Source organism: Acanthopagrus latus, chromosome 10, assembly GCF_904848185.1.
Source record: "Acanthopagrus latus isolate v.2019 chromosome 10, fAcaLat1.1, whole genome shotgun sequence".
NCBI classification, from domain to species: Eukaryota; Metazoa; Chordata; class Actinopteri; order Spariformes; family Sparidae; genus Acanthopagrus; species Acanthopagrus latus.
In genome coordinates, this window is record NC_051048.1 from 6,354,841 (window position 1) to 6,381,459 (window position 26,619).

A 26,619-nucleotide genomic window follows, 5' to 3' on the forward strand; every position below is an offset into this window, starting at 1 on the left:
TCACTGCTTTGAGGATCAACAAACAGCCTAAGCATAAAAAAACATTCTGCACTACAAAGCCTAAAGTATGTGGACGCCCACACATATGGGCCTGCAGCTAAAACATCTGCGCTTCTGTGAAGATGAGATTAGGGCTACTGGCTGAAGAGACTTGCTCTCATTCAGTCCCAGTGAGGTCAAGAACTGATGTTGAGCAACAAGGCCGGGCTCACAGCTGACATTCAAGCTCATCCTAACAGAGGATTGGTATTTTATGGGATTGAAGTCAGGGCAAAGGTAGATGCACACTAGTCTAAAATAATTGTGCTTACTGTAGCCTTAACATTTCCCAATCCATGACCAAGAAGCTCCACACAAAAAGCACCTTAAGGCAAGTGTGTCCACAAACATATATAGTGGTTTCTGATTCAATTTTGTTGAATTTTTAAGATGTTATATTGATCTAAATTCCTCTTCCACATTTCAGAAAATTTGACGTTTAAAAAAAACACAAAAACATTACAGTATTTTGGTGAGCACAAGATTTAATAAAAGACAAACATTTAACAAAACACAACATTTAACAAAACATAAACATTTAACAAAACACAAACATTTAACAAAACACAACATTTAACAAAACATAAACATTTAACAAAACACAAACATTTAAAAACACAATATTTAGCAAAACGCAAACATTTAAAAACACAATATTTAACAAAACACAACATTTAACAAAACACATTTAACAAAACAGAACATTTTGGTAAACACAACATATAACAAAACACAACATTTAACAGAACATTTTCGAATGCCAAAACTAGTGACTTTGTGTCTTCTCAAGGCCCTCAAGGCCACCGTAGTAAGGTGCTACACAGTTAATGTTGCCTTGCTTGGCTGTAATAGAGAGAGAGAGAGAGAGGGAGAGAGAGAGAGAGAGAGAGAGAATATAAAAGACCGCAATTATGTGACAAACCCAAACAAATAAAAAAGACATACAGTGAAGTGTTTCGTGATTTGGGTGAATTTACCCTTTCAACATTGTCATTCACACACATCTGTGTTACTTCAAAGCTCTATGTTGACACATTCTTGTGTAACTTCGTTATTTGTTGTTATTCTGATGTTATCTTTAACCATCCGCACTGGGCAAGAGGCCAGCTACAAATTGGGTGTGTGCCGTTTGACAGGCCTAACAGATACTGTACAGAACGACAAGTCTTCACGCCCATGGGAATCTAAGCTTGGAGCAGTCCCATTGTTTGAGATTTGTTATCTGTCTTTGTTTCGGGATGATTTTCCATAATTTCCCCTGGACTAATTGCAGGGAATTCGGATCATCTGTGCTCATGGTGGTGGAGACTGACTCCTGATTGAGGATCTGCTCGAAGCAGCTTGGGGCACTGGGCCCTCCCGCCCAATTGTGATGTGATGACGAAGAGGCAGGGAATGACACCCAGGTGTCTCTGTGACTCACTTAAGACCTCATTCCCCTTAGATTGCCAGCCAGAAACTCTGTTCTGTTAAAGCCCTGTTGTGTTTTCTTGGCTGCCCCACGTCATTCTAGTGTTCAAGTGTTTATTTCAGAACCACTTTAAACCCTAACGCCTATACACCTTCAGTGTGACATTTTATTTCCCTAGGGCTTGTAGGAGCACATTTGTTTGTTATACCTGGAAAAGGCATTTGTAAATTGGTTTATTGTGCAAGTAGCAGACACTGGGCATTCGCCCCTAGATTTACATGTTTCTTGTTAATATCTTTATGTAGGCTGGGCTGGCCTGTAAGCATTTTACTGCCCAGCACCACCACAAGGTGGTTAATCTAAACGGCAGGAAAAAAATGGACCATCCTCCACAAGTAAACAGACATCTAGGTTGTCTGTGCAAGCAGCTTATTTCTACTCGGATTTACGGTTAATGTTGGGAAGTGACCTCTAGTGGCCAAAATCATTTGACAGGAGCAAAGGAGGAAGTCAGGATGTCACCAGCTGGTTTGTGGACGACAGTTCTGAAGCCTTGATTTTTGGAATGTGACCATATTTGGACATATCTGTAACCGGAAGTGACCATATTTGGACAAGAGGGGTGAGCTGGGGAGGACTGAGTGCTGTACCTGTTCCAACCCTACTTATGTTTAGGTTTGAAGCATAGATCTATCATAACTGTGACTGCCAATTTAGTCACTTAGGGAGTCTGCAAACTACACATTTTGTTGTTCAGGCGTGACGATCTATGGTGAGGAAACCAGAACACCGACAGAAAACAATGCAGATTTTGTGAGGACTTAAAAACTCCCACAGGAACTTCCAAGCTCGGGATCCCCTTGCTAAACGACAGGAATAAACCAGATGAATACAAACAACGCGATCAAGTTTATTCTTTAAAGCACAATACATGGTACATTTCACAATCAGTCAAGGCATTCACAGGTGAAAAAAAGAGTGGGCTGTTCAGTTCCTTCCAAGTAAAATTTCCACATATTCCAAACAGAGTCGGGGATTCAGGAGACGCTTGAACTTGCAGGTTTGCATTCTTACTTGATGAAGAAATACAAAACTCTTGTGTAAGCATTTCAATTGATGTCACGCTCGACATCAAACAAAGTGCAACCAAAGCTTTTTCTCAAGAAAAGAGCAGCGGTTTGAAGTTGCGTACATCACTTCACTCGAGGTGAAGCACGCTTGGTCACAGCTTGAAAACTGTTACATTTTTACATCTGATCTATAAAAAACAGATGATGCCAATTTTCTAATGCCAAAGCTATCGATCATTTGGAAGGAAAACGTAAGAAAATAAATAATCCAGTTTTGGGCCTCTGAGGATGCCTTGGTACAGTGCAAAAAAACTTCAAATTATGCATATTTCTACCATAATTTGACCAGCTGTGCAAACACTCCAGCATCGTACCATTCGTAGTTCAACCCAAGCCCGGGATAAAGAGGCTGTGTGAACGTCGTCTTGACTTTGTGGAGCAGAACCATCGGCTCAGAGACCTGATAAAAACACAGAGTGCCCGCTTTGTAATCCAGATACACCCCAATTTTGTAGGAGGTGACGTCCGACACCGCCGTTTCCACGTTGTTGTGACGGAACAAGTAACCATTCGCGGTGCACTCTAGACTCCAGGACTTGTCGTTGTTTCCGAACCGAGACTCGTCCGACGCTCGGTTGATGTCCCTGTAGGCCACTGCAGCGGACAGGGTGCGGGCGTACCACTCCACCTCCCAGTAACATCGCTCTGATACACCCTCCTCGCACAGCACCTGCGCGAACTTGGTGAACCTGTCCGGGTGAGCGGCGTACGGGCTGGGCGAAGGCTTCATCATGAGCTTCTTGCTTACCAGGTTGAGGTACGGGTAGTTTGTGGTCACATCCAGAGTGAGGGGACGGCAATCTGCCAGGGAAACAAAGTGACGATAAAACAATGATCCAAATCACAAACGGTGACGATTATTGAGGGAGTCCAGTGAATTTCTTACAGCGTAAAAAGTCTTCTCTGCTTTGAGGTTCCGGCAGTAGTGAGAAGTCAACATAAGAGACTGTAAGAAACAGAAACGGTCTTGATCATCGCTGGACATGAATATTACCGACATGCAAGAGTCAGAATCTGTATATTACTTGTGGTGGAGATCCTGGGCCACGTGTCGTTCAGCACCGTCTCCAATTTGTCCCTCAGCTCAGAAACACTCTCGGTCACGTCCTCGAAGCTGCGCAGAGGAGCAGCGCCGGGCGAGAAGTCCGGAGAGTCGGAGGAAGTGGAGAGAGACCGGAAAACCTGAGGAGGTAAAAACGAGACGCAACAGAGGTCAAAGACGTTAAAGCGATATTGGCAAATATCGACAGAGGAAGGTCAGCGTCTTGCACGTTGCTCAGATTCATTGGTGGTTTTATGCTTAATCAGATAAATTCATGACTTTGTCCAGGAGCTCTACTCTGAATTGGTGAGTTCTGGTGTTTTCCAGCCTGGGCCCTGTGTTTCCAGGTACATTTTCCATCAATCACCTCAGCATGCAACCATGACACGGCTGCGATGTAATCCTTTGAGGCAACTCCAACCGTTAAAGTTACGTCCTCCGTAAGCGCTTGTTTTTGCCACCGACAGGCTGAGATCGTTGTTCTGAGTCTTGGAAACACCAGAATCCCCCTTTGAGGCAGATACAGCTTCGGCTCAAGGAAAATGAGATGCAGTTTCGGAAGTCACTGATCAGTTCTTGCTCAAACAGAGCTTTCCTTTCAAGCCTCAGCATTTATTTAAGATTAATTTCAGTGTCTTTCTGGACTTTTATTATAGAGACAAGCTGTCACCTGTTAATGTCCTCCATTGAACCGCACAACAGGAAACTGTTCATTCAATCTTACACTAATGCAAAAAATAAATAAATAAATAAATAAATAAAAATGAATAAAAAGAAAAGAAACATCTTTAAAAAGTCAAAGACCACCTGAATCAAATGGATGTGGTCGTCGGCGCCTAACAGACGTTCCAGTTCGGCGTCTCTCCTCCTCAGCTGGGTGACCTCCTCCCTCAGCCGCAGCCGGAGCTCCTGAGCGTGAGCGGCGGCGGTTTTCTCCTGTTCTGAGATCAGCCGCTTCACCTCCTTGTGTCTCCTCAGCATGGAGGCGATCAGGTCGCCGAAGATCTTGTTGCAGTCCTCCAGCGCCGTGTCTGCACAACTCTGTGGGAACGGATCGGCTTTTTATCATTGAAAAGATTCGTGAGCGAGCAGCTAACAATTACTAACCCAAAGACTCTTCATTTATCATCATAACTGACAAATAAAAGCAGCAAATGATCACATTTAGGAAGCTGGAACCAGCATTTTTTGTTTGCAAAACGAATGAAATGATAAATCGATAATCAAAATAAGTGTTGCTCAGGTAAAAATGAAGAAAAACAACGAATACTGAACTGATGTTGCTGGATGTTTAAACCAGCAACAGCTGCAACTGTTTACTGGAAGAGTCGAGAGCCATTAATCAGGGTGGAAAATTGGGAGTATGTTCAAAAACACTCCCTGAATTCTTTGTGCCAGGTGCCAAAGTTAAAAAGTCGCTCCCAGTTAAAATGGAAGCTTACAAGCCACAGCTAAAGCCTGAACACACGACGCCTGCACGCCTCTAAATGAATGTTTTTCACACCTCGAGATTCTCCTCGGCTTCTTTCAGCCCCTCCAGCTCCTCCTCTCTCTGCACGACTCTCTTCTGGATTTCCTTCTGCCTGGAAATCAGATGTTTCTGGAGGGAAGATAGCAGGATTATTACTTGGGATGCCGGAAGATTTAACAAACAGGCTTCGGTGTGGGAGATTTAGTGCCTACCTCTACGTCAGCCCTCTGTTCTGAAACAGGAGCGGTGGTGTGGCTCTTGTGCTCATCCACAGCGCACACAGAGCAAACCAGCTGCTCGTCTGTCCGGCAGTAGACGTCGATCAGCTTGTTGTGCTTCGCACACATCTTCTCCTGCAGTGGGACTGTGGCCGAGACCAGCTGGTGCTTCTTAAACACAGGAACACTGTGTCGAGACTGGAGGTGAGCCGGACAGTAAGACGCCAGACAAGTCAGGCAGGACACGGTGGCTGCGTTGCGTTCGGCCTCGGAGCAGAAATCACAGGCGACGTCCGACGGGATGGCACGGGGAGCAGCAGCAGGAGGAGAAGCCTGCTGGGCGCTCAGGTTCTCCACAAGCTAGGAGTGACAGGAAAGAGGAGAGGTCGGTCTCAGATGACGGGTCTCTTTAAGGGAAATTAGCTTAACTCAGAAAGCACATATAGGGTGACCAAACCGGGCTGCTGAGGGAGCACTTTGAAAAATCGAATGGAATGGAAAAAAAAAACAAAAAAACTAACTAACTTGACTGAACAAACCGTCTATAAAAACATCACCACTTTGTTCGCGTGTGGCGGACCCCGCCACTCTTCCAGCTTCAAACAGTGCCGTGGGGACCTTCTTCTCTTCTGTTTGCTTATTCAGTTATGAACAAATACATAAATATATTTCTGAGTTTGTATTATTACTGTATTTATATTGGAAATGTTAAATTTGATAGTTTGATTTCATTATGTTTACACCAAACCCCAGTCAAAATGTGTCAACTTTTGAAACATTTTGGACTGAGGTTTGGTGTAAATTGAGGTCAAATTTACTTCTATTTTTCTCCAGAAATTGAAGGCGTGCGGTGTCATTTTGGCAAATAAATCAAACTGTGAAATGTAATATCAGGTATTTCGACTGCACCACTCCATCATGTACTACATTTTGTATTTCAGCACAAACGAGACACTTGTTTTCATGGGAAAAATGGGGGGTTTGGTGGGATGAATTTACAGGAATTAACACTAGGAATAATAAACCAGTCTAGCTCACCTCAGCCAGCATGTTGTTCCTCCTCAGGACAGGCCTCGGACTGAACACCTCCCTGCAGTAAGGACAGCTGTACTTCCTCCTCTGCTCCTCCTGCTTGTCCCAGAAAACCTCCAGACAGCTTCTGCAGTAGTTGTGTCCACAGTTTAAAGACACGGGGTCCTTCGGCGTGTCCACACACACCGAGCAGCAGAACTGAGGCTCCTCTTGATGTCGCTTGTCGGCCATGTTAGTAACAACCACGTTCAGACACAGAAGGTGATGTTGTGTCAAGTGCTGACAAAGTTAGCTTCTTCTTCTTCTGATATTAATTTGTGGCACCACCTCCTGGAGAGAAAGGAAAACTTCTGCACCGTGTACTCCAGTCTATATCATTCTCTTTTCTATTACTTTGTATATTTATTGATTTATTGATTTACTTGCTAAGCTGTGTGCTGTGGGGTCTTTTTTGCTGTGGGGCTCCCCCTGCTGACCAGATGTTGCAGGTGCAGTGTAACAACAGACATGCCTCCTGAGCAGCAGGTGCAGCAGTCAGCAGGACATGCACCAAACATAATAAAACAACATGAACAAATGAGACGGACTTGAGCAATCAACGCTTTTATTGTGGAAAATACACATATAAATAGAGAGAATAAAGATCGGTGGAAAAGGCAACTCATCATCAAACATGTTAAAATAAATAAATCTAGACAGAATTAATCTCATATAATCTTATTACAAAATAAATCTTTATTTAAAAGTGATCAGTGACGACAAACTTGACTTTTCCCTCCACCTGTGTCAGAGCCACCGCTTATCTAGTTTTGATACTTTTGTGGTCCTTCTTCCCTTCATTCAAAGCTGAAATAAAATATATGTATATATATTTTCTTTTTTAAACAATGTGTGCGACCCGGAAGTTGTCACTCGTAGTGTCAAACCCAAAAAGACTTATCACCCGACCCTGCAGTTCCCTTCAGCTCTATGGATCCCTTTTAACCTCTTTAGGATCATTGTTTTGGTTTTCTGGCTCTCTTATCAACCTTCATCAAGCAGACAAAAAAAATGCAGGCAAATTACTCTACTGGCAACAGGAGAAGAATTAAACATCTGTTTTTAGTGGGTTTATTCCCTTTTGAAAAGGGGCTCTCTGCTGGATTTAATGCCAAAACCCAACTGACCAGTTTCATTACCTGAACCAAGTGCCTAAAACTAACCAGGTAGTTTTCCTGCCATTCACAAGGTTGTGAGACAGACAAACTGTGATTGAGGATTATTTCAGATCTTTCACCAAGATGTGTAGATAATGTTGCCATGTTGCACCGCTGCCCCCCAAAAGACCCCACAAGAAAGATAAGTTAAAATTTCACCAATTTTTTTCCTTCGTTGTAGACAGCATTTGCTGCCATCTCTACTGCCTCCGACAGAGTTTCTGCTCCCTCGGCTGCTTCACGTCCAATAAAACCTCCCCAAACTCCCCCTGCTGCTGCGACAGTCGCTCCTACAACCGCTCCAGCAGCGACCACCGCAACTTCTCCTCCCCCTGCTGCTGCCACGCCGGCTGCCCCTCCCAGTGCTGGCATGCTCTTCAGGAATTTCATCACAACTGTTGTATTCTGCAGAGCCGTTAGAACTAATCCAACCATTGCTGCTACGCCGCAAAAAGCTCCCAACAACACTCCTGTTGTCGTACCTGCCAGGTTGATCAGAAACCTCTTCGACACTGTGCTTTTAGCCTGTTTTCTGACCTCTTCCACAGGCATGTTTCCTGCTGACTGTCTAATGTGATCTTCTTCTTTCTGGATTTCTTTCTCCACTGCTTCAAACACTTGATTGAAGTAGTAGCCGCCATTGTTCTCCATCACCATCTTGTCTATTGTTTTAAGTAGCTCCTCCACCTGGAACTGGTTGCTCCTGTAGTTATTCTGCACTTTGTTATTCCAGTATCTGTTATCAACGACGTGGCATCGACCTCCGCAACTGTCTACCAGATCACTCAGTTTCTTATTCTGCCTGACAAAGTCCTCAATTTTCATCCCTTTAGGGAGCTGGTCACCGTGAGTGAAGACAATCACAGCATATTTTAGTGCATCTTTAGAGAAATACTGGCACATTTTGGTGATGACAGCCTGCTCATGCTCTGTGAATTTATCCACTTTGAGCACAATGAGGAAAGCATGAGGCCCAGGAGAGCATTCTGTGATACAACTCACGATCTCAGGCTTCAGATCCTCCTCACCCGCCCTTGTGTCAAAAAACCCAGGAGTGTCGATCAGAGTGATGCTTCGTCCATTGACAGATCTGGTTTCTGCTTGACATGTGCTTGTTCCGGAGTTGGGAGAATCATTGGTGATGAATAATTTCTCCCCAAATATGGTGTTAGCCAGGTTGCTTTTCCCGGATCCAGTTTTTCCCAGCAGGACGATCCTCTTTGAAGTTGACACTAGAGGAGAAAAATTCATCTGTTAAGCACAATTTCTCTTTCTTGTTAGCCTTCTTTAGTTGATAGCTTTCAAGAGTAGTTTCTTAATACGTTTGGGAAACAGTGACCTGTACATGTTGTAATTTGTAAAACATGAGAATTCAAAGGCAACTCCAAAAATATATGGGACAGCATAGCCAACAACTGCTGCTCTTTGCTAGCAACCATTAACTAATTAGCTCATGGCTCTGTTGGTCGTGGAGCCAGTGGCCCTAGAGTTTGCCAGGACTGCATCACAGAGGGATTCGCCAGGTTTATCAGCCTGAGCGTGAACACAAATGGACACTGAACTGGGACTTGAAACTGCCTCCAAGACCAATGAGGGTCAAGTTGACAACGGGGGATACAGAATGGAGGCGATTTACAGCAAATCTGACGAGGACAAGAGGACAAATTTCATTAACCTCAAGTTTAAATTAATTTTTCTGAGTAGAATTAACAGGGCAACTAAGCTCTTCTTAGTATTTGTAAAACACAGACACATGAATTCAGAGGATACAATGTATATAATAATTTCCTTACCTAACATTTTGTGAGTTCATTTTCGTTCATTTATTACACTAACACATAAATACCTTGTGAAATGTAGTAAACTCGCTGCTGGCGTTTGCTGCTATCTGCTAGCTGAGACTACGGGGTAATCAGACAGTTGTCTGAGACAGGTCAGGATGTGGCTAGTAATATGATCACTGTTGTTTCATCACTCTCTTCATAACATTAGTTCAAACTAAAGGCCATATATTACAATTTTGAAAGACCAAATGACAAACCAATTAAATGGACACTGAAATAATCATCTGTTACAGCCATATCATCATATAGCAGCTACCCACCTTCATCTGCTTGGTGAACAGCGTCTGGGAATCCTCTCAGTTGGAAAGCTTCCTGGGCAGACTTGAAGACCTACAACATATGTAGAATTTAATACCAACCCCAGTTTATACTCATCCGGTGCTGATACAATGTGGACATTTGAACAGGTCAGTCTGTGCACAATGTATTTTTCATCACCTCACAAAACTTTTCATCATTGGGGTGGATGACGATATTGATCAGCATTGGTGTTCTGCTGATTCGGTTCTGTTCGAACTTACAAACTTCCTCCAGCAGAACCTTGGCTACCACGCTGTCAGGAAAACGTAGGACAATCCCAGCTCCGAGCACCGGGAGAGCAACTGATCCAAACCCTCTTTCCTCACAGGAAGTCAGGATTGTGTTGATGCCCAGTCTCAGAACCTGGAAAAGGTCAGAATTTAATTAATTTAGAATGCTAGACATGGGAAATGCTGTATTATGATGTAGAGAATGATAAAACATTAATGTCACCTGGACTGCACCTCCTTCCTGGTCATCATCCCAGGGAAAGAGGTTGAGGAAGAACACCGCATTGGACGGAAGCCCTCTCAAGCCTTCCACCAGGATGGTGTCACCAGGCATCGTTTCTCCTCCTGCCTCCTCTCTGAACCTTGCAGTCAGCTGATGTCCAACCATCTCGTACAAAGTGTTCCCGACGCGGGTTGAGACAGGATCGTGGCCAACCATGGGCGATACCACAGCATCGACCTAAGAGGGTAACAGCAGAGGGGATTGGAGAGCCCACAGATTCAATCAGATGACTTCCACAAGAAGAAATAAACAAGTTAATCCCCAATAAGGAACGTCTCATTATCGGCTTAAAGGTCATAGAAGCTTGTGAGACAATAGTAGACAGGTTTCTTACCTGCTGGGTCTCGATGGTTCCCTGAATGACCTCTAGACGGACACCATCTCCAGGAGCTCCAGCAGTGGCTCCTCTGGCTGTGTCTTGGGCATCAATATCCATCTGGAACCCTGAATCACTTGGTGAACTGTTTCTGGTATTCATCCCCTGGAGGAGCCGATCACATGCCTCCTTCATGGCCCTCACCATCTCTCCTCTGCTATCAATCAGGATGATTCTGCTCAGACTTCGCCCTCCCTCACGACCAAACTTCTTAATTGCAGTCACAATAGCCTCTGAGCACACCGCTACAGGGACACCAAACAGACCTGAGCTGATACAGGGCATAGCTATGGACTCCAGCTCAAACATTTCTGCTAAATCCAAAGCAGACTGGACAGTTTTTTCCAGTAACGCCCTCTCTCTGCCACCTGATTGTCCACGTACAGGCCCAACAGCATGCAGCAGTATCTTGCAGTTTAAGTTCCCCCCTGTGGTCACTACCACTTCACCTGTAGGTATTTTCCCAATCTGCTTTACAAGAGCATGGCTCTCCTTCTGCACCTGAGGGCCACCTGCTTTACTCAGCGCAGCAGCAACACCTCCACCATGGTCAAGATCTTCATTGGCAGCGTTCACCAGAGCATCAACATCCAGTTTGGTGATGTCACCCTGGCACACCAGCACCTGGAGGCCATCGTGGAGGCTGTAGCTCGCAACTGTTGTGTTTGCTTCATTCAAACTCAAAGAGGCCAAATTCTGTTCAACATTTAAGAGTTCATCTTTCCCAGTGGGCCCTCGGACATATTCTACGGCCCCTAGCGGGTCAATAGTGACACAATCCTCAAAAAAGTAGTCCAGAAATGTAACCAGCTCTTCCACCTCGTTCATGTGGCCCAATAAGGTAACTGTGCCATCTGAGCCAAACAAGACCTGAGCCCTGTACTGCCCTTGGTTCATCTCATTTGTCTTGGACTTGAGCTGTTCCTGAAGCTCAGGTGGAACAGCAGAGCAGTTAGGAACATCAATCTTGACTTCCTTGATCTCACGCTGCAGTGCCTTCTCTATTTCATCCAGTGTATCAGCACAGAGGGCGAACAAACGTAGCTCTCTGTCCCGTAATTCTACTTGCACTTTTCCACCAACTCGCAAAAAGTCACCTAGCACAGCTGGACATCCGTACGCCTTTTTCAGGAAGGCCAAAAGATGTGGGCTCATGTAAGAGACTGACCTTTCTAACACCAGATTCTCCAGGCCAGTAATAAACTCTCCAGCCTTCAGAATCTCCTCCACAGAACCCTCCAAAACTATCTGACCTGCATCTCCCTGCGTGACTTTCACTCCTGGAAAATCTCGTCCTAAACTGTGCTTAATCTCTCTCCAGAGCAGACAGAGTTTGGCTTCGCCCAGTCGACGAATCCTGGTTTGCTTCTCACGTTTAACACGTGAGTCCTCAACATCTTTCAGCTTGGCATTCACCTGAGAGCGCTCCCCAACTACAACAGCCACGCCAACCTCACTGTACACCTTCACCTCATCTGTGCTCTGAGGAGAGCTGCTGCAGGACTGAAGCAAGGCTTTGATTTTGTGAGGGTCCACCTCATAGTGGCACAGGTAGCCATCAAAGAGTTGATCTACTTTGGCTTTCCATTGTCCAACTTCATCTGCAGAACCAAGTTGGGCTAAACTCCTGACTAAAACTCTCTTCTCATCTGGGAAAGACTGAGCAGAGGAGGCAACAGAGGCGAGCCGTTCCTGTAGTTCTTTCTCCGCCTTGGGACACTCCTTTAGGTACTGAATGAGGTAAGAATCAAGTGGTCGTTCGTATTTTTCACCACTTGGTGGAGGTGTTGAGGCAGGAATGGACTGCTGTGGCTGTGACATACAGAAAACAAACAAATCCTATCAGTAAAGAGAGAAGGAAGCTCTGAATGCGCAGCCTCAGCTGAATGACAGAAATGTTGTGCTAACCTGCACCTGAGGAGTAAAAACCTGGCTGCCAGTGGAGGTGGAGGTGGGAGTGGGGGTGGGGGTGGGGGTGGGAGGGTCCAGGCTGCCTCGCACAGTTAACACCAGATCATCCACAACATGCCTAGACCTCCGCAGTACGTTCTGCTGATCTGATTAAAAAGAGTGACATTAGTGATTCGGAGCTTTAAGGGGCACTGTGTAGTTTTGTGGAAGAAATTCAAACTCGGATTTTTAATGGTTATTAATGAGCTAATCATACAAACACAAATCAATATATATATTTGTTTCCATAACTGAATAAACAAGCTGTTCTCAGAGGAAAATGAGGTCCCCGTAATGTTGTTTGAAGCTGGAAGGGTGGCAGGGTCCGCCACATATAGGCAAAGTAATACAGCATGACACAGGGTGTTGTCCTTTACGGTCAGTTTGTTTCATCAATCATGAAAACAAAGAGAGTTCTTTTATTTTGTTTGTTGAAGATTTTCTCTTTTGATTAAAATGTCTTCCTCAGAACTACATACTGCACCTTTAAAGAGGAGGAATCGGCAGCGATGAAATGAGACTAAGTACATATACTCAAGTACCTTACTGAACAGCTGTACTTTATTTAATGTCCAGGTCCTGCAACTTCATTCCTCCACACCACTTCATTTTGGCGGCGAATATTGCACTTCTTACTTCACTATATTTATTCAAATTACTCTAATTAGAGAGGGACCAGAGGCAATCATCGCATTTTGAATATTTACTTATTTTGTTAGTAGAATTTCAAACTGTCTCAAAGGAAACATACTGACAAAAAGTACTGTGACTGTCATATAATCTACTCATCCTCATACTGATGGACAGTCAGGTGATGTTTTGTAAACAGTTCTGATGTTTCGCAGCAAAACAATGTTGCAGTACTCCTCTAAACAACTTAAGTAGATGGAGGCTTGTTTTAATTTGTAAAAACACATGAAGTGGCTCCAAACAGCTCATCTGGCATAATCCCAAATTAATTTGAAAAGGGGTCAGGTTCATGCAGCCAACACTTTTAGCTTAGCAGCTACAGTAAAGTCAATTACTGTACGTCACTTGAATGACACCTGGAAAGCTGTATGGAGCTGTTCTGTTTAGTTTCTGTTGCTTTTTCTTATGTTTTAAAACAAGTCCCCATCCACTTCAGTTGTTGGGGAGAAAACACTGCAACGCAAACTTTGCTAAAATACACCCCACTTTCCATCAGCAAGAGGGTGAGCGTGTAATCACTGAACGTTTTGTGGTTAAACTTATCCTTTAAAGCAAATACCATTAAAATTGAAATAACATCAAACAAGTAAATCATATCTAAAAGCTGTGAATCAGATAAATCAGTAATTTTGGACCCCCTTACTTTTGTTTTTTTTACAGTATTGAGCAAGAAATATACAAAGCAGGTCACACAAATCTCTGGCATTTCCTACATGACTATTAACATTTTTAATGAGTAGTCAAAACATTCTGATTGAAGAAATTAGCATGTTAAAGTTGAAACTGACTTTAATCAAATTCCGGTGTTCAAGTGTAATGAACACAGAGTGTTGCCACGCCGTGCCAGGCTTCATAGCCCGCAGACTATCCCTCCAGATAATTATCAGGCCTTTCCATCCGCCGTCACGTCAGCTCACCGCAACTTCCCACAGCCAGACAACACAATATCATGCGTGCCAGTGCGTCAACACCTGTGGGACTTTTTCCATGCAGAAACTAGGAATGTGACCGTACAACTTCACTCACACGCAGCACTCGCTCAAATACAAATTTGAAGCACTTGTACTTTAAATGGGAATTTCCATTACATGCTACTTTTTTTCTTCAAATTTACGTCAAACCAGAGGGAAATATTGTTTCCCTATTGTTTCAATAATATGCTTTATGAGCACTTTTACATTATATACTTAAAGTACTTTTTTCTGATGATACGTACTTCTACTTCAGTGATATTTTCAAAGAATTACTTTCACGAGAATTTTCACAGTCTGGTTATGCTACGTTTACAAAACTAAAGGTGGTAAATACCTCTTCCACCTCTTAACTTCAGCAGATCCGCTGGGGCAAGGCAATTGCTATTGTTACGGCATTGAAGATTTTCAAGTGTCTCATTTCTTATTTGGTCGACACACACTGTATATGCAAAGGCTTATCTATCAGCTTACCTACATAAAACAGCAACTTTCATTCAAAGAGAAATCTTGAATGTAACATGAAATAATCAAAATCAGGATAATTTAGTTCCACAAGCAAACAAACAAAAAAATACTGCTAGGCCAAATAAATGGACCCATATGCCAATATCCTTTATTCATACTGCGTAGTGTAGTTTTAGCCCATTGAAATTGAAATTTATACTAATACTGAGTGAGGGGCACAGCTGATTTCACATCCTGCCAGCTGCTGCAGTAAATTAACCCAGATGTCTGACTTGTCTTCAGCAGTGGATCGCTGACGTGACATCTCTGGTAGCACTGGTTGAGTTTCTGTTTCCTCGGAAGCGAACCTCAAGGGCGTCACTGTTTATGATCCGACCTCATACACTTGAATCTGTGTTATCAAAGGCGAGTTTAATACTCTATGATAACGCACCAGATATTCAAATTAGAGGCTGACATTTTGCTCAACAGGCGAATAATTTCAAAGAAATTGATGCAGTTCTTCATGGATTCAAACAAAGGACATTCTTTCAGTCGGCATTAAAAGACAATATAATCAAATCAGATATTAAATATTAATATCAATTAGAAACCATGATTAATCTCTACATGTGTGGATGTGGCCCACCTCTCTGGTGTTTGAAAGCAACGCAGTAGACTGTCCCCTTCACGGTCCTCAGTGGTCCACACTCTCCTCCGCCTGACTTGCGGCGAACACGGAAATAATTCTCTATCCTCCGCAGCTGTCTCCCCTGCAGGACGCCGCACTCGAAGAAAACCGGGTGCTGGTGACTGTCAGCCATGTTCGGGCTGTTCAGGCGAGACGAGGTTGTCCGCCGTGTTCGGTTCGAAGAGCGGAGTGTGTTGACTGCCCGGTTCCTTCAACCAGCGCTCCGCCCAGGTGATGAACACAGAGGCAGCACAAACAGCAGCGGCTACGGAAGCCGTGAATAGGGAGGGAAAGTGTTTTGTTTGTTTGTTTGTTTGCAGTGTTGTAAGTTCTAAGTTCTTTTTTCAGTTCTTTTTTTTGTTGTTTTTTTGGAACCATGTAAATAAACATTTCTTTTTTTTCCCATTCCTTGTTTTTTGTTCTGTGTTACATTGAGTTTATTTTCATTTTTTATGTGGAATTGTTTGAGAAGAAATGCTTAAATTTTATTTTGTTTGTTTTTCTTAAAAAAACAAAAAACAAAAAAAACATGTTCTATGTATTTATTTTTTCTGGTGATCCATTTTTCTAAGTTTTTTTTTTCTCCATGTGTGTTTTTTTTTCCGTAGATGTACTTCGAGACAAATGACGATCAGAAAAAATGGGCTGTGAGTAAAGTGTTTATTTATCTGTTAACTCATAAAATAATGAACAAAAAACACTGTAAAAAAAAAAACATTCCAAACAGACTGTTCCACATATACAGAATTCTGATAATATACATATAACTGAACATGAAAAAATCTGAAGGGTTTGTTTTTGTTTGTTTGTTTTTAAACCAATTCCGCATCTCAACAGTAGCCGCTAATTTTTAGGCGATACAGAGAAAATTGGCAAAAACTCTGCAACAACAGAAAACACTGAGCACCAGCCCTGATTGCATGGTGATCATTTGACCTTGTTAATTTGCTTGAAATCGTTCCCCGACATTCACGCCCACAGATTTTCTAATTTCTGAATGACTGACATAATTCTGAGCCCCACAGAGTGCTGACGGCGACATGACAGTACCTCGACATTTTGGCGTGGCGAGGACTCAATGTTCATTTTCACAATTTGCAAGATTTTTCAGATTTTCAAATTAAAATCACATCTTCTCATCTGTCATATGGTGTCCATCTACACTATGTGTTTCATCACAACAGTTTGATCAGTTCTGCATAAGATCCACTGCTTGACCACGACAAAACATCCTTCATCCCAAGGCCAGGGTAGAGAGGCTGAGTGAACGTGGTGTTTTCTTTGTGGAGCAGAGTCATCGTGTCAGAGATGCTATAAAAGGACAAAGTACCTGCTCTGTAGTCCAGATACACTCCAATTTTGGAGGACTGAGGCCCTGACACTGTTTTGCTTCTCATATTGTGTCGGAAAGAGTAGCCTTGTTGGGAGCAGTCTAAACTCCACGACTTCTTGTTATTTCCAAACTCTGAGTCAGTAGACGATCTGCTGATGTCTTTGTATGACACCGCCACAGAACAAGTGCATCCACTCCAGATAACCTCCCAGTAACATCGTCCTGACAAACCCTCTCTGCACAACACCTGCTGGATACCTGTAAACCTGTCTGAGTGGGAACCATAATAGTTCTTGTTGCTTGAACTCGTCGCCCGCCGGTTGTCTTGTGAAAGGGACAAATATATGTAGGCCGAGTTCACGTCCAGTGTCAGACGACAGCAATCTGGCAAAGCAGAACAAGGCAGGAAAATGTTATCACCACCCCTCTGATATTCTGATTATTATTACAGCATGGGTTTATCGTGAAACTCCGTAGAATCAAAGTTTTACTCACAGCGTAAAAACTCCTCTCTCGTCTTCGGCACAGGTGGCATCACAACATCTACAGCAGACGCTAACAGAAAATACAAACAAACCCTAAATACAACTGGATTTGAACGAAACCACCGTGTGACTGTAGATTCTGAGCGACCCAGACGTACCTGTGACAGAGATCCTGGGCCACGTGTCCGTCAGGAGCTTCTCCACGTGACCCCACAGATCAGACACACAACCGGTCACGGCTTCGAAGGAGTGCTGAGGTCGAACCACGGGGTCAGGAGGCAGGTCCGGAGATTCACAGGAGGCGGAGAGGGACCGGAACGTCTGCAAACACAAGACATTAAAAAGGGACACACAAATAAATAAAAATAAAACACTGAAAATAAAAAACACTCTCCATTTGTCTTACCCTTCGGTCCAAAGCATAACAGATAGCCAGTTAACTTTTAAGCGGGATATAACAAAAATCAAACCTGATTTTCCAATTCGGTCATCATGAGAGTTGCTCTGTCTGGTTTGGCCAGCAGATGTCGCTTTTGTGGCTCATGTGTTCTTCAGCTACAGTTACAGACCCTGAGTGCTTTGGCTCTAAGGCGCTCATTATTCAGTCACGTCGAATTGCTCGATTCAGAATTTCGTATATGCTTAATTCGCCGCCTTACTCTGGTGTTCACAATCTAACCTTCCTTCCCTCTTTTCCTCTTGTTTTCCTTATTTAGTTTAGGTATATGTCAGTTCTGTGGACCTTCTGTCAGCAGTGCCAAATGTAAGTTTTTTTTAAAGCTGCCGTTTTGGGGGGATTTTTTGGACAGGGACCACCTACGGAAGTGCAACAACCAACAAACGACAGGTGCGTGAACTCATTCCGGCGAAGGCTGTTCACTGCCTGATCAAATTCCATCATTTGTAAAAAGTTTATAAAGTAATACAACCCCAAATCACAGACATGCTGATTTGTATGGGACTAATTTTACGACGGGACCTCTGTATTTGGTGAAAATGTGTATGAGAGAGAGGGAAGAAATTTAAACCCGTCCTGTACAGTTACTCTCTGGTACCTGAATGAAGTGGATGTTGTCGTCCACATGGGAAAGCTGTTCCAGTTCAGAGTCCCTCCTCCTCAGCTTGCTGATCTCGTCCTCCAGCTTCAGCTGCAGCTCTTCAGCCTTAGCGACGGCAGTCTTCTCCTGGTTTTTCATCAGCTGCTTCACCAGAGTGCGTTTCTTCTTAATGGAGGCGATCAGCCCATCAAAGAGCTTGTCGCTGGTCCTCACTGCAGTTCCACAACAGCTCTGTTCGTGCAAAGACAGTAGGTTTTACAATCACACCGTGCCAGAGATCAACATCTGAGACTTCTTCTTCTCTAGTGATCAATAAAGGCCCAGGATCAGATACTGAAGTGTAACATCCACACCTTGTACTCCTTCAGAGCTTGGATCAGCTTATTCAGCTCCTTTTTTCGCTCCTTTTCTCTCTGCTGGACTTTCTTTTGACTCACAGTCAGCTGTTTCTGAAATAACAGTACACGGTTTTGTTGATACAATCAGTCTATCAATCTATTATTTCAGGCACAGGTGGTAATAAAAGTGCACAGTTTCATGATGACTAGATCATCTGTGTGTTTGCTTCTACCTGTTCCTCAGCCCTCTCTGCTGCAGCTGACACTGTACTGTGGCCTTTATGCTCATCTATAATACACAGATAACAGATGCACGTCTTGTCCGTCTGGCAGAAGACCTCCATCAGCTTGTTGTGCTTCGTGCACATCTTCTCCTGCAGTGGGACTGTAGCAGAGACCAGCTGGTGCTTCTTCAACACAGGAACACTGTAGTGAGGCCGGAGGTGAGTCGGACAGTAAGACGCCAGACAATTCAGGCAGGACATGGTGGCTTTGTTGGGTTTCGTCCCAGAGCAGAAATCACAGGCGACGTCTGACGGGCCGGCGCAGGTCACAGCAGCAGGAGGAGAAGCCTGCTGGGTGCTCGTCCTCTTCAGCTTCTTAACAACCTAAAGGCAACAAAATGGAATGTGGTGAGAAATACTGTAGATGATGACACCAAACATAGGAATAATAGAATATTTTAGATAGGGACTCTCAGAATTTAACAGGCATTCAAATGTATCATGTTACTGCCGTCAGGCCAACAGGTGAGATATTTTGCAGGACTATTTGGTCGTAGTTTTAGGCATTTAAGACTGACATCAACAATCATCGAGTATCTTCAAGAATTCACCAATATTGTGGCACGTCAAAGAAGACTTAAAAATACCAAAGTTAATAAAGAGTTAACAAAATATGTAGGTGGAGTGGTTTGAAAAAATGTTTTAAACAATCTGTCTGTAAAGTAATGGGCGTGGCTTACAGTTACTTGATAGCCAAAATGGTTGTCCTCTGCTCTCAGTGCTTATGACCACGTGTTGCATAAAACAAATAACGATTTAGAAATAGAAGAATCTCGCTATCAAGAACTAATATAACATGCTGGATTTTGACAGTTGTTGTGACACAATAGCAGTTATCAGGATATATGGGTTCAACAGTTTGATAGACAGGCTAATAGTCATTTTATTGTATAGTATAGTATAGTATATTTTATAGTGCTGCAGTTTAGATATACACATTTGGCTTGCAGCCACTTAAGTGGCTCAAAGTGAACTAACAAGCTGTAACTTGCTGTCAAAAACAACCCATCACTACCTCCATTTCCCGCCATTACCTCAGCCAGCATGTTGTTCCTCCTCAGCACAGGCCTCTGACTGAACTCCTCTCTGCACTGAGGACAGCTGTACTTTCCTCTCTGCACCTCCTGCTCCCAACATCCCACAATACAGCTTTTGCAGTAATTGTGTCCACAGGGAATGGTGACCGGCTCCTTCAGCAGGTCCAGACAGACCGAACAGCAGAGCTGACTCTGGTCCAGGTCCATGCCGCGCTCCAGCCGCCGCCCAGCCATGTGGATGTGTTTCAGTCATGCAGTGAGGAGCACTCTTAAGTTTCATTTCCTCTCAAGTTGTGGGTTTCAGGGGATGCTTCCTCCCACTGAGGCGGGGCTTTTGCAGCACCCATCCAACTTTGTCAAACCCGATACATGCAGTTGCCAGTTTATGGCTAGTGTGTGGTTGGCTGGCTGCATCTGATATTTATTTCCAGTTTGAGCTCGGTTTAAAAAGCCATAAACTGGCATGTCAAGGCCCCAGACCACATTGTGCTGCAGTCTTTATACAGAGAAAAGTACCTGTCCAATAAGACGAAGTTATATTACCTGTTTAAAAAGTATGACAATGATTTGAATGCATCCACTCCATCACTTTCAAAAAGTAAATTAAGTAATTCAAATCAAAAACTAACTTTAAAACATAAAAGAACACAGACAAGCCATTCGAGTCATCATGTCTCAAGTGATTTATTTTCTTTCAACTAAACAAAAATATGCACTAAACAAACTTCAGCATTAAAGGCCACAGCACTCTGAGACACACCTTTTTGGAAAAGTCTGTTTTAAAATTAGACAAACCTTCAGCACAGACCCACATCGTGCCTGATGAGAAACACATGGAAACCCCAGTCAGGAACGAGTTTAACCAAAGTATGAAGCACTTCACTCAAAGCGCTGGTTTGAAGATGTAGCGAAGCGACTTTTTACAATTCAAAATCTTTTATATGCATAAAAAGCAAACAAAAAAACAACTAATTCCTCATCTCAACAGTAGTCACTATTTTTAGAAGATCGAGAGGAAATCAGCATAAAAACTCTGCAACAAAAGCAAAAACTGAGCAACACCTTGAAATATGCGGGACAGTATTGTAAAATCACATCCTCTCATCAGATCATATGTTATTATTGTATAGTGTTCATTTAACTTTGTTAATTTGATTGAAATCATCCCTCACATTCCTGCCAATGGAATTTCTCATTTCTGAATGACTGACATAATTCTGAGCTCCTCAGAGTGCTGATGGTGACATGACAGGACCTCAACATTTGGGGCGAGGTGGGATTCAACATTCATTTGTATAATTTTTCACCATTAAAAATCACATCCTCCCATCTGTCATGATGTCCATCTATAGTATACTGAAGGGGCCGAGTGCAGCCTGATCAACAGTGGCAATCATCAACCACCCAAATATATGTTTCATTACCACAGTTTGATCAGTTCTGCATAAGATCCACTGCTTGACTGAGATCCATCATCCTTCACCCCAAGCCCAGGATAGAGAGGCTCAGTGAAAGTGGTTTTTACTTTGTGGAGCAGAGTCATGTTTGTACCACTGATGCTATAAAAGGACAAAGTACCTGCCTCATAATCCAGGTAAACTCCGACCGTGGAGGTTCGATTGCCTGACACTGATGTGCTTCCACGATTGTGTCGGAAACAGTAACCTTTCTGGGAGCAGTCCAGACTCCACGACTTGTTGTCATTTCCAAACTCTGAGTCATATGTGGATTGTTGACTGATGTCTTTGTATGACACGGCCACAGACCAGGTGCTACCACTCCAAGTGACCTCCCAGTAACATCGCCCTGACAAACTCTCGCTGCACAACACCTGCCTGATATTATTTCCGACATTAATCCACCTATGTAAGCGTCTATCTAAATAACAATTAGGATTTTTTTCACTCGTCGCCCGCCGATTTTCTTGTGAAATGGTCAAATATTTGGAGACTGTGTTCTGATCCAGTGTTAGAGGACAGCAATCTGACAGAGGGGCAAAAGAAAACACATTTAATCATCAACTTTTTAATATTTGGAATATGATTAATGACCTGGTATACAGAGTATTCACCCTCTTGGATGTTTTCCCATTTTGGTCAACATAATTTGGCTCTTCTGACAAAAATGTCTTCAATGTAAGTGCAAACAAAGTAATGTCAGTTCATTAAAAACTGATTGTAGTATAAAGACACCTGTGTCTGAAGATCCAGTCACTGGTTAATTAGTATTCCTGGTTATAATTACACCATGAAGGTTAATAAAACACTACAGGCAACTCTGTGAAAAGGTTATTGAAAAGTATAAGTTAGGGGATGGATACAAAAACATTTCAAAGTCATTGAACATCCCCAGGAGTTCAGATAAATCTATCCAAACTGAATGACCATACAAGGAGACCAGTGAAAGAGACCAACAAGACAGCTATGACTTCTCTGATGGGGTTAAAAGCCTCAGCAGCTGAGATGGGAGAGACTCTTAATGCATGTGTTGCTCAGGTTCTTCACCAGTCAAAGCTTTGTGGGAGAGTGGCAAAGAGAGAGCCACTGTTGAAGAAAACTCACATTAAATCTCTGCTAAAGTTCACCCAAAGGCCTGTGGGAGACTCCGAGCTCAACTGGAAGACTGACCATATTGACCATGATTCCATTTATAAAAGCAATAGAAGCAGAAACCATCTGAGGGAGGTGAACACGTTTTATAAGAACTGTGTTTTTAAATGTGAAGAATAAAATGTTTTACTCACAGCCTAACATGTCTTCTCTGGTCTCCGGTTCAGGTGGCATCACAAAATCTGTAAAAGACACTATGAAAAACATATAAAAAAAGATAAAATTAAAATAAATAATAACAACAACAACAACAACAACAACAACAACAACAACAACATTATAATGAATACCACTGAACCTGAATCAAACCACTGTATATCCCAGGGTTTTTTATATACTGTAAGGCTCACATGATGCAGCTTTTGCACACCTGTGGATTGACAGGTACGTAGGATACGAAAGGCCGACAAAATCAGGAAACAACTCCTGCACACTCTTGGCTTCACTTGCAATGAATTTCAATAAACATATTTTCGATACTCAGACATTCGAGATAACCTGATGAAGGGAGCCGAGTACCGAAACATTGTTATTAAAACTGTGTGCAGGCATTTTTTCTGATATTTCTTTTTTAAAAAAAAAAAAAGTAGTACCTGTCCTGGAGATCCTGGGCCATTTTTCATTCAAGAGCCTATCTATATCACCCATCAGCTGAGACACGACATCAGTCACAGCTCTGAACGAACGTTCAGGACAAGCAAAAGGACCAACACGCAAATCTGGATTTTCACAGGAGATGGAGAGGGACTTGAAAGTCTGAAATGAAATAAAATAATTTTAATTAGCACTTTTTACACATTTATAAACATTTTTGGTCCAAATTATACTAGATCAATAGTTAACTTTTGGTTAACTGAGATTAGAGTCGTTCTAAAATTAAACTCGATCAGCAGATGTCACCTTTGGTTCATGTATTCAGCTGAGATTTTTGCCCGTTTTAAGCTTCTACAGTTACAGACGGTGAGTGAGTGCTTTGGCTTGTTTCATCAGTTGGGATTGACATAACATAAACATTTTAGGGATTAAAAAAAAACAAATGCTCCACTCTGGTCCTGTACAGTTACTCTCTGGTACCTGAATGAAGTGGATGTTGTCGTCCACATGGGAAAGCTGTTCCAGTTCAGAGTCCCTCCTCCTCAGCTTGCTGATCTCGTCCTCCAGCTGCAGCTGCAGCTCTTCAGCCTTAGCGACGGCAGTCTTCTCCTGGTTTTTCATCAGCTGCTTCACCAGAGTGCGTTTCTTCTTAATGGAGGTGATCAGCTCATCAAAGATGTCATCATTGGTCTTCACTGCAGTTCCACAACAGCTCTGTTCGTGCAAAGACAGTAGGTTTTACAATCACACCGTGCCAAAGATCAAAACCTGGATGAGAACTTCTCTATAGGGATCAAAACAGACACAGGATCAGATACTGAAGTGTAACATCCACACCTTGTACTCCTTCAGAGCTTTGATCAGCTGATTCAGCTCCTTTTCTCGTTCCTGTTCTCTCTGCTGGACTTCCTTTTGACTCACAGTCAGCTGTTTCTGAAATAACAGTACATAGTTTTGTTGATACAATCAGTACTTATTCTATTATTTCAGTCACAGGTGGTAATAAAAGTGCAGTTTCATGATAACTAGATCATCTGTGTGTTTGCTTCTACCTGTTCCTCAGCCGTCTCTGCTGCAGCTGACACTGTACTGTGGCCTTTATGCTCATCTATAATACACAGATAACAGATGCACGTCTTGTCCGTCTGGCAGAAGACCTCCATCAGCTTGTTGTGCTTCGTGCACATCTTCTCCTGCAGTGGGACTGTAGCAGAGACCAGCTGGTGCTTCTTCAACACAGGAACACTGTAGTGAGGCTGGAGGTGAGTCGGACAGTAAGACGCCAGACAATTCAGGCAGGACATGGTGGCTGCGTTGGGTTCGGCCTCAGAGCAGAAATCACAGGCGACGTCTGACGGGCCGGCACAGGTCACAGCAGCAGGAGGAGAAGCCTGCTGGGTGCTCATCCTCTTCAGCTTCAGAACAACCTAGACGCAACAAAATGGCAGGTGAATGTACAGGTGTAGCAGGGCTTCTCAACTCTCTCAGTGACTCGTTTGATAGAAAATGTCATCATTTTGTGTGTGAATAAATAAGTGACTAAATAAATAAATATACAAACAACCAAAAGGGTAAATAGAGAAATACATTTAACATGTGTATGTTTAATGTGTCATTTTAATGGGCGTTTTGTTTATAATCAATATGCATTTTTATATATAGTTATGGATTTTTTAAGTATTCAACTGTATGATTATTCCACAGGTATTTACACATTTCATTACTTTATCACATATTTATTTATGTGTGTATATATATGCACGTACGTATGTATTTATATATATTTGTACTTTGTACAATCCCAAACATAACCCGCAGAAGTGAAAATAATAAATCTGTCAAAAGTCAGGGGTGGGTTAAAGGCTCTGATTGGAGAATTAACGGTATTACAGACTCGGCAGCCTTTGGGTTTATACACACTATGTATTCATTCATTTAAACATATAATCATGTCATTATTTATACATGTATATACTGAATAAGTTTTACAGCTAAATTTGTGAAAAATATTTTTTTTCCTCCCTGTAGCCAAGGCTGTAATTGGCTGATGGTAGCTTTTCTGATTTTTGAATAGAACCCTGGCATATGGAGAGTTTACATAAGGACAGTATGCAAGTTTCAAGTTCCTTAGACTGTTCATCAATCAGAGCCTTTAACCTGAAAGTACAACTAAAGAGAAACATTTCTGAATAGAATGGTGTGAATACATGAGAAGGTAAATAAACAGACATACAAATGATTACATAAATAGCCTAAACAAAAAAATTGTAAACAAAGAGAAATGACCGTTTACATATTCCTCGTGTCACTTAATGTGTGATTTATTCATTGCCAGTTAAAACAATGCGTTCAAACAGCTGCGAAGCTGCTGTTTCAGACATGGAAGCAAACAGGACGCAGCCGAACGATAAAGCTTTCACAGCGATAAGGAAACTAACTAATGTACTGTATTTAATGCCGAATCAACAAGAGGGCGCCAATGAGTTAGAATCTGTTGTAGTCGTTTCACAGACTGCATGTAGTTTCTCCTCATGACGCAGCAACTCTTAAAAGGATACAAATTGCAAGGAAGTCTGGGATATCGCCGGCACGACATGACCACGTGACTGCACTTTCTCACACACACCAGCCAACTGCTTGAAACAACTTAATACAGTACATGCTGATGAGAGATTTGCTGCAAACATATTTACATTTTAAAGATAATAATCATTTGCATGATGTTGCAGTTAAACTCTATAAAACTATTTGGCTTTTAAAGGACTAACAGTGTCTCAAAGTAACCGTCCAGCCCTGGGTTCGTACTCACGACCCTTCCTACCTCAGCCAGCATGTTGTTCCTCCTCAGCACAGGCCTCTGACTGAACTCCTCTCTGCACTGAGGACAGCTGTACTTTCCTCTCTGCTCCTCCTTCTCCCAGCATCCCTCAATACAGACTTTGCAGTAATTGTGTCCACAGGGAATGGTGACCGGCTCCTTCAGCAGGTCCAGACAGACCGAACAGCAGAGCTGACTCTGGTCCAGGTCCATGTTGTTCTGCTGCTGCTGCTCAGCCATTTTGACATGTGCGCAGTGAACGGCACTTCTTAGTTTCGTTTCCTTTATAGTTGCTTCCCATTGTGACGGGAAAACATTCAATAAATGTTTATTGGTTCCATGAAGTCACATGGCAAAGAGGGCAGTGCTTCAATGACGAACCTTTGCAGATATCCCACAGTGTGTGTATGTATGTATGTATGTATAATGTAATATGATATAATATATAAATATGTAAAAATACATATATACACGCTCATATACACACACACATATGTATGTATGTATGTATGTATGTATGTATAATATAATATGATATAATATATAAATATGTAAATATGTTTTTTACAGAAAAGAAAAATTCAAAACAGACTGTTACACATGCACTGAGGACAGCTGTACTTTCCTCTCTGCTCCTCCTGGTCCCAGCATCCCTCAATACAGACTTTGCAGTAAGTGTCAACATGTTTATTGGTTCCATTAAGTCACATGGCAAAGAGGGCGGTGCCTCAATTACACACCT

At 42.7% G+C, this 26,619-nt stretch overlaps 4 protein-coding genes and 2 long non-coding RNA genes across 8 annotated transcripts; 2 read left to right on the top strand and 4 right to left on the bottom strand.

The window, feature by feature from the left end:
- Positions 1-1,666: 1,666 nt before the first annotated feature.
- LOC119027180 (E3 ubiquitin-protein ligase TRIM47-like) lies at positions 1,667-6,796 on the bottom strand. Of its 2 annotated transcripts, XM_037112132.1 has the most exons (7): positions 6,350-6,796; positions 5,306-5,671; positions 5,127-5,222; positions 4,430-4,663; positions 3,606-3,762; positions 3,467-3,526; positions 1,667-3,381 (listed from the first exon to the last, which is right to left on the bottom strand). In XM_037112132.1, the coding sequence occupies exons 1-7, from the start codon at positions 6,572-6,574 to the stop codon at positions 2,852-2,854; spliced, it is 1,668 nt and encodes a 555-aa protein (XP_036968027.1). In that variant the 5' UTR covers positions 6,575-6,796; the 3' UTR covers positions 1,667-2,851. The 2 variants fall into 2 exon arrangements, with proteins under 2 accessions (XP_036968027.1, XP_036968028.1); XM_037112133.1 differs by lacking the exon at positions 3,467-3,526.
- On the top strand, positions 3,585-6,315 carry LOC119027217. Its single transcript, XR_005077318.1, has 2 exons — positions 3,585-3,723; positions 5,908-6,315. It is a non-coding gene; the product is annotated as an uncharacterized LOC119027217 (long non-coding RNA).
- A 134-nt stretch (positions 6,797-6,930) lies between the features above and the next one.
- Positions 6,931-15,658, bottom strand: LOC119027159. 2 transcript variants are annotated; one of them, XM_037112090.1, is made up of 7 exons: positions 15,280-15,658; positions 12,487-12,629; positions 10,531-12,384; positions 10,137-10,373; positions 9,822-10,046; positions 9,644-9,713; positions 6,931-8,771 (listed from the first exon to the last, which is right to left on the bottom strand). In XM_037112090.1, exons 1-7 carry the CDS (start codon positions 15,452-15,454, stop codon positions 7,687-7,689), a joined length of 3,789 nt encoding a protein of 1,262 aa, XP_036967985.1. In that variant the 5' UTR covers positions 15,455-15,658; the 3' UTR covers positions 6,931-7,686. The 2 variants fall into 2 exon arrangements, with proteins under 2 accessions (XP_036967985.1, XP_036967984.1); XM_037112089.1 differs by having other exon boundaries at positions 12,481-12,629.
- On the top strand, positions 15,412-17,321 carry LOC119027215. Its single transcript, XR_005077316.1, has 3 exons — positions 15,412-15,552; positions 15,930-15,968; positions 17,183-17,321. It is a non-coding gene; the product is annotated as an uncharacterized LOC119027215 (long non-coding RNA).
- Positions 15,975-20,133, bottom strand: LOC119027177 (tripartite motif-containing protein 16-like). Its single transcript, XM_037112130.1, has 7 exons — positions 19,854-20,133; positions 18,769-19,143; positions 18,551-18,646; positions 18,195-18,428; positions 17,298-17,460; positions 17,150-17,209; positions 15,975-17,038 (listed from the first exon to the last, which is right to left on the bottom strand). Exons 1-7 carry the CDS (start codon positions 20,088-20,090, stop codon positions 16,497-16,499), a joined length of 1,707 nt encoding a protein of 568 aa, XP_036968025.1. The 5' UTR covers positions 20,091-20,133; the 3' UTR covers positions 15,975-16,496.
- Positions 20,134-20,515: 382 nt separating this feature from the next.
- Positions 20,516-26,242, bottom strand: LOC119027581 (tripartite motif-containing protein 16-like). Its single transcript, XM_037112932.1, has 7 exons — positions 25,881-26,242; positions 24,112-24,486; positions 23,897-23,992; positions 23,540-23,773; positions 23,059-23,221; positions 22,600-22,659; positions 20,516-21,839 (listed from the first exon to the last, which is right to left on the bottom strand). The coding sequence occupies exons 1-7, from the start codon at positions 26,115-26,117 to the stop codon at positions 21,277-21,279; spliced, it is 1,728 nt and encodes a 575-aa protein (XP_036968827.1). The 5' UTR covers positions 26,118-26,242; the 3' UTR covers positions 20,516-21,276.
- Between the last annotated feature and the right edge of the window lie 377 nt (positions 26,243-26,619).

Bases quoted from the DNA above. Each gene is read 5' to 3' on its own strand.
- LOC119027159 (XM_037112089.1), bottom strand. From the start codon at position 15,454: ATGGCTGACAGTCACCAGCACCCGGTTTTCTTCGAGTGCGGCGTCCTG. The intron at 10,047-10,136 runs GTGACATTAATG...GACCTTTTCCAG, and splicing joins AGGAAGGAGGTGCAGTCCAG to GTTCTGAGACTGGGCATCAA. The intron at 9,714-9,821 runs GTGATGAAAAAT...CATATGTTGTAG, and splicing joins ATGATGAAAAGTTTTGTGAG to GTCTTCAAGTCTGCCCAGGA.
- LOC119027581 (XM_037112932.1), bottom strand. From the start codon at position 26,117: ATGGCTGAGCAGCAGCAGCAGAACAACATGGACCTGGACCAGAGTCAG. The intron at 24,487-25,880 runs GTAGGAAGGGTC...TGTTGCGTCTAG, and splicing joins GGAACAACATGCTGGCTGAG to GTTGTTCTGAAGCTGAAGAG. The intron at 22,660-23,058 runs GTACTACTTTTT...TGTTTTTCATAG, and splicing joins GCCCAGGATCTCCAGGACAG to TGTCTTTTACAGATTTTGTG.
- LOC119027180 (XM_037112132.1), bottom strand. From the start codon at position 6,574: ATGGCCGACAAGCGACATCAAGAGGAGCCTCAGTTCTGCTGCTCGGTG. The intron at 5,223-5,305 runs GTAGGCACTAAA...TCTTCCCTCCAG, and splicing joins AACAGAGGGCTGACGTAGAG to AAACATCTGATTTCCAGGCA. The intron at 4,664-5,126 runs GTGTGAAAAACA...CCGTTCCCACAG, and splicing joins AAGCCGAGGAGAATCTCGAG to AGTTGTGCAGACACGGCGCT.
- LOC119027177 (XM_037112130.1), bottom strand. From the start codon at position 20,090: ATGGCTGGGCGGCGGCTGGAGCGCGGCATGGACCTGGACCAGAGTCAG. The intron at 17,461-18,194 runs GTACCAGAGAGT...TTGTGTTTGCAG, and splicing joins ACAACATCCACTTCATTCAG to ACGTTCCGGTCCCTCTCCGC. The intron at 17,039-17,149 runs GTGAGTAAAACT...CTGCTTTGCCAG, and splicing joins GAGAGAGGAGTTTTTACGCT to ATTGCTGTCGTCTGACACTG.